The sequence below is a fragment of the Mus pahari genome, chromosome 18, assembly GCF_900095145.1.
Source record: "Mus pahari chromosome 18, PAHARI_EIJ_v1.1, whole genome shotgun sequence".
Classification (NCBI taxonomy): domain Eukaryota; kingdom Metazoa; phylum Chordata; class Mammalia; order Rodentia; family Muridae; genus Mus; species Mus pahari.
In genome coordinates, this window is record NC_034607.1 from 2,354,551 (window position 1) to 2,360,874 (window position 6,324).

At 44.7% G+C, this 6,324-nt stretch overlaps 1 protein-coding gene across 1 annotated transcript in view; it reads left to right on the forward strand.

The window, feature by feature from the left end:
• Tsbp1 (testis expressed basic protein 1) overlaps positions 1 to 5,404 on the forward strand; it is a 43,463-nt gene extending 38,059 nt beyond the window's left edge. Inside the window, exon 18 of the mRNA XM_021218575.1 lies at positions 4,830 to 5,404. Within this exon, the coding sequence (XP_021074234.1) occupies positions 4,830 to 5,404 (575 nt within the window). The remainder of the gene's footprint in view (positions 1 to 4,829) is intronic.
• Positions 5,405 to 6,324: the final 920 nt, after the last annotated feature.

Genomic DNA, 6,324 nt, shown 5'->3' on the forward strand with positions numbered 1-6,324 from the left:
GTGTGTGTGTGTGTGTGTGTGTGTGTGTGTGTGTGTGTGTGGAGGACAGCACACTGCAGCTGCTCCCCAGGAAGGGCTGCGGGGGGGGGGGCTCTTCTCAGCTCAGAATGCCTGTCAGGAAAGAAGTTTCCCTTAGAAGTCATTTCTGTTGCCCATGCCAGCCCACACTAACTGTCTGTATTTAGATTTTTAGCCCATGTAGCAGAACCTATCTGTAAGTGGTCTTTCTTTTCATCAATCTGGTGGAATTAAGGATCCCAAAATGGAGAGAATACTGTTTCCAACTGCTCTCTATTTGGAGGAATGCTTCTAATTTATGAATACCCAATCCTCTTACTGAGAAATCTATTACTAATTATTCAGTAGAAAAGTAAACACGTGACAGAAAGATTGAGGGGGATAAAAATCTCCCAAACAACTTTTTTCCTAATAGCTTTTCTCCTTTTTTTTTTGTAAATTGTTTATTTATCATTTGTGTGCACTGATGTTTCCGCCTGCGTGTATGTCTATATGAGGGTTCAGGTTCCCTGAAGGTGGAAACACAAATGATTGTGAACTGGACTTCTATGTGGGTACTGGGAATGGGCTCTCTGGAAGAGCAGCCAGTGCTCTTAACCATTGAGCCATCTCCCCATTCCAACAAGAGCTTTTCATAACACATGAAACTCTCTGTGCTCAGGAAGAAAAACTGTGGAGGATACACAGGTATTCAGATAGCCAGGAGTAGTGCAGGACACACAGATGGAAGGAGGGAAAGGGATGTGGGTAGGATAGGAAAGGGGAACTGAACACACTGCAGCCAGTCACATCAGACCAGTCCCCCTTCCTTTAGAAAATGCTCATGCCTCTTACCATAGAAAGCTTCCCCGAGAGGTCTGGTGTCAGTAGAAGGGGGGGGGGAGAGGGAGGGAAACAGAGAGAGCCTGTGCCCTTGTTTCAAATATTCTGCTAATATGTTTTTTGTTTCCTGTTGTCCGGCCTGTCGCCCCCCCCCCCCAGCCTTTTGGTAAGTTAAATACAATTCCTCTATTTCTACAAGCCCTCTCCTCTGTTGTCTAGAATCCCTTAGGCCCCGAAGAATTTACTATGTAATGTGCACAGTGTCTAGCCAGTAGTGAGGGAACGGAGAGAGTACTAAGACAAGCATGCATGCACCAAAGCGTGCATCGAGGCCTGCATGGTGGTGGTTGCTTTAAGGACAATTACTACTGAGGCCATTGACAGAGTAGGGCTAGATAGCACTAGCCCTTAGAAAAACAAACGTTCCATGTGCCATGAGCTATGAGGTACATTAGAGTTCAGGGTCCTCATAATTCCATTTATAGAAACTCAGAGTATGAGGTATGTGTCTCCAGCGCCACCACTTCCTAAGAAACGTGTGGTTTTTGCCCCTTTCCCTCTGCGTCTGTCTCTCCGGCTTTTTAGAATCAGGTTAAGGTGACAGACAGTCCCCACCCATCAGCTGGGAAGTCAGTATAGGTCTCCTTTCACACATGGGTTTGCTGAGAGTAGAAATGGTCAGTTAGTCCTTTGGCGCATTGCCAGATGCTCTCTGGGTAGACATGAACTCCCGTAAGCACCACGTGGTTGGCATAGAACTGGGGTTTTAATGAAATAATAGAGCCCTTGCCTGTTAGTGTTAAGACAGGTTTTGTTTAGGGCACTAGGGGAGCAAGGAGCCCATCCTGGGTGACATTCTGTAGCGAATTCACCCACCTCTCAGCTGCTTTCTGTAGCCTCCCTAACCCCACGAAGACAGCGCTTTTATCTAGTAAGTGTGTTTCAGCTCTTCCCCTAAATGTCCTATGAACAAAGAGGAACCATTGATGCTGCTCGCGGACTCTAACTCTTGTATGAAATTGCACTATCGTGTACTCTGGGCTGTGGAGCAAGCCCTACTGCTGAGTGGTTCTAGTTGCCCAAAGTTTTTGTGAAATCATGGGGGTTGTTGATTTTTCCTCAATCATGACATGGGATTACTGGGGGTTGGGGGGGGGTGCAGGTAAAGACAACTCAGACAGTTTGGAAGTAAAGCAAAGGAGCAATGGGAACCTTGCAGGACGTGGTGAAAGAGAATAAAGAACCAGGTTGACTCCACGGATAAAGGAGCTTGCCACTGAGACTGGCAAGCTGAGTTCAATTCCCAAAACCTACATGGTGCAAAGTTTTTAGAAGGCCCAGGCACATATGAATATACATACATGCATGCATATGTACATACATACATGCATACATACATATATATAATACACACACACATATACATATCCATACACACATACATACACACATAACTAGTAATTTTTAAAAATAAAAATGGTTTTCTTTCTGCTATTATCTTTAAGTATCTAGAGTATTTCTTTCACCACAAGTTCTCAAGCCAGCTTTAGAACTCTCATTAAACCCCAGATATTGTCAAAAATAGAAACTGTAGCCAACATTTAGAGACATGATTACAAATGAGCTTTCCGTGCTGTGTGAGAGAACACAGGGACTAATGTTCATGATGATGACAATGTAGAATGAAGGAAATTTAAAAAGATGCACGAAGAAGGGGCTTGTGACAGGAACCTGTCAGTCTCCTGAAAGCAAGGATGCTCTGACTTGGTTAAGAATCTTTTTTTTCTCTTTTTAAATTTCATTTTGTGAAGGAAAAAAAATGGCCGTTACTCCTGTAGCTGATCCCACAGGTCATAAAGCTGTTCTGTTCTGAGTACCTGAGTTGTTGACACGGAGTCCAGAGCAGCTAACGAGAGGGCAGCACATGCTTGGGAAGGGAATCCTTCACTAAATCCCCTCTCTGGCCTTACAAGGGGAGTTTTCATGGGACCCTAGTACATAATTTATTTTAAAACTAATTTGTTTTCTTTTTCCTTTTAAGGGTTGGTACTGAAAAGCTGGGGTAAGTCTGGGTCTTCTCTCTCAGGCTTCCTCTGGGATGGGTAGCATCCTTGGCCTCCACTTACACTGATTCTGCAGACATCCAACCACTGAACTCAGTGGCAAATAATTACCCATCCCTTTCCCCCCACATTCGATAGTGTACATTTAAATCTTTTTATCTGTCTGCCTCCCGGAACATGTCTCTCCCGTCCCTCAACCTTCAGTAATTTTCTGAGACAGGGGCTTGAAAATGAAGACAAGGTCTTGAAATCTGGCCTAAAGATCTCCCATTTCAAACCATAACTGAAAAATGACTCAGGTGAAGGTAGGGAGTGTGGCCTTGCTTGCCGAAGAACCAAGCTGTAAGTGCACAGAAAAGCAAAGTGTCTGACATTCAACCCAGTGAGCTTAGACAGCAGTGAGGATAGCCCATCCAATGCAGAAGCCTGCCTGGGGCTTGGGAAAGAAGGGGAAGCCAACAGCCACTGACCACCCTCCTTTGCCTTTATCTCTTTCAGTTGACAGCTCCTGGGAACTCAGTAAGTTTGCATGACTCCTTGCCTCCCCTTCTTCTGTGATAAACAGCCTGGACTTTCTGTTCCTGGATCCTCTTGAATTGCATATTCTTCTATCTGCGTCATTTTGCCTTCAATGGTTCACTCTTGTTTCAGTTTTAGGTCCTTGTAGTCTAGTTTCCTTTTGGAGTAAACCACAGTATCTTTTCTCTGATTCAGTTACTGTGGAAGAGCACTGGTGGCCAGCCTGCCAGCATGCAGTCCGGCAGTTCTCAGCTTGTGGGTTGAGACCCCTTTGGCAAACCTCTGTCTCCAAGAAATATTTACATTACAACTCCTAATAGTCACAGAGTGGAATTATAAAAATAATCTTATGGTTGAGGGTGGGGTCACCACAGGAGGAACTGTCTTAAAGGGTCACAGCGTTAGAAAGGCTGAGCCCCACTGATAGTGTCTGTCATAACTTGGGGTCTGCTGCCTCTGTGCTCTGCCCTGGCAAACTGATAGTTTTCGTTTCAAATGAAAAAAATCCTGTCAGGTTTTGTTAAACCTGGGCAGAACTGGCATCGATAGTCTGAGGATGTGCATCTTACTGAGTGAGACCAAGTTCTCCTCTCTGTGGGCACGACTGTGCCTGGCCTTCCCCTCTCACTGGGGAATGGAAAGAACACCGTGCTCAGGAACCCTTGCTGCTCTTCCTGAAGGCTTGAGCTCAGTTCCCAGCACCCACGGGAGCTGCAACTTCAGCAGGCCTCCTAGGGCGCTCATATACACTGCACACGCTTTCACCGACATAAAGAAACAAAAATAAAGATAATCTTCTAAAGAAAAGCTGTTGGAAGGCGGTTCTCCTGAGTAATCCCCACTGATGTCTCTTTTGTGTTTTGCTTTTTAGCACTGCCTCCTATGGTAAGTTCCTTAACTCTTCTCAGACACATCACAGGGCTCTCATGCTTTCTGCACTGGACATGTCTCCTCACAAAACTGAGGCATATAATGCTAACGGTCACATCAGACGTTCCTCTTTTAAAAAACCTAAGGCCGCCAGTGTCTGCTTTGAGGATATTGCTGCAGGGGAGTTGAAGGCAGGCCTACAAAAGAGCAATACCACCCAACCCTCCCCTTGGACCACTTTCTGAGCTCCTAGTGAGCATCCCTCAGCCACCGCCAGCAGTTCACTGAAGAGAGTCCAGAATTGTATCAATAATATCTACATCTTATTAGCTATCAGTATCTGTTATCTAATACTTTAAGTCACATTAATATCTACACTATGTGATTTCCACCATTGTATATTTTAAGGCGAGATCTCCAGTTGTCCTTAGTTTGTTGGTTCTAAGACAGAAGGAAGTCAGCCTTGGGGGAGGGAGGAAAGGAAATGCTGGATACCTGAATCTCACGCTTTTGCTGTATACTCAGTTCTGTTCCCAGATTGCAAAGGCCAGATGGTAAGACATGGAGGGAGTGTAACCTTCCAGGGTATCGGAGAGGACCAAATAAAGTGCTGTAAGGAGTGGAGAAGATGCCAGTGTGAATACTGCTGTCCAAAGAGATTCGAGTCCTACAGACGAGAACCCATATGGTGTGAAGAACCGGCTCCTCCTCCCTCTTCTCAGCAGCAGCAGCAGCAGCAGCAGCCTCCACCGCGAAGACAAGACTCTCAAGTAAGGGGTGGCCAAAGAAACGAAAGTGAAATTGATGCCCAGACCATATGCTATGAAGAGCCATTTCTTTTCAGAAGACTGGAGTCCCTGATAAGGAGGAACCAAGACGGAATAGTAATAAAGCAGAATGAAGATGGCTTTCTGATAAAGAAGGCGGAGGAAGGCAAACAGAAAAAGAAAACATCCAAGAGGTCATCAGTAAACCAAGAAACTGATTCTGATTCCAGCGCTAAGCAGACCGGAGAGGCTCCTCCCGAAAGTACAGCACCCCCAGAACATCCAGAAGGAGAGGAGAAGAAACGCAAGAAAGACAAGAAGAAAAAGAAGAAAAAAGACGGCTGAGAAAGGAGGAGGAGGATAGGGCAAAACATGGCCTCCAGTGTGATCTCCCCATCAGATACGAGCCGCGTCTGCCCTCACCCCGGTGCATCCTGGTTATACAATCCAATCCCTCTAGACATCTTCATTTTCTGCTGCTCAGAAGGTTGCCTTTATTACACCCCCCTGCCACAATCTTCATCTTCCAAATTTTGCTTTATTAGTCAAAATATATAATCCGATTAAGAAAGACGGTGTTTTCTGAAATAAAATGTCTTTATTAAATATCTAATAAGTTCCTTTGACAGTGTTCTATCTCTAGCTGAACCAGTTGACTTTGTGACATTGGTGGTTGCAAATGCTGTATTAGCATATATAATATATAAACATATATATTATTTTGTATATATATAAACATGAGCACAGTCACTTCTAAGAGTCAATTTTAAAATGTGTCCAAGCCGGGTGTGGTGGTGCATGCCTTTAATCCCAGCACTTGGGAGGCAGAGGCAGGTGAATTTCTGAGTTCGAGGCCAGCCTGGTCTACAGAGTAAGTTCCAGGACAGCCAGGGCTACACAGAGAAACCCTGTCTCGAAAAACCAAAAAAAAACAAAACAAAACAAAAAAAAAAACAAAAAAAACTTAAAATGTGTCCAAAAGTAGTTTGCATTGACAGTCTTATAAGAGTTTAGACATAAAGGGGTCAGAAATCTTGAGAAAGAAAAAATATATGTCTGTCCTCCTTCACAGGGACAGAGAACAATGACACCTTACAAGCTGTCATTGTTGGATTGCACATATGACGGATTACACATAGATACACGACAAAGCAGAAGAAAGCAAGGGGGTCCCAGGCATGAGGCATGTGCCACACGCTAGCATGCAGCTGAGACTGACTCACTGGGCCACCAGTGAGTCTGAACTTAGGTCAGGTTCTAAAAAA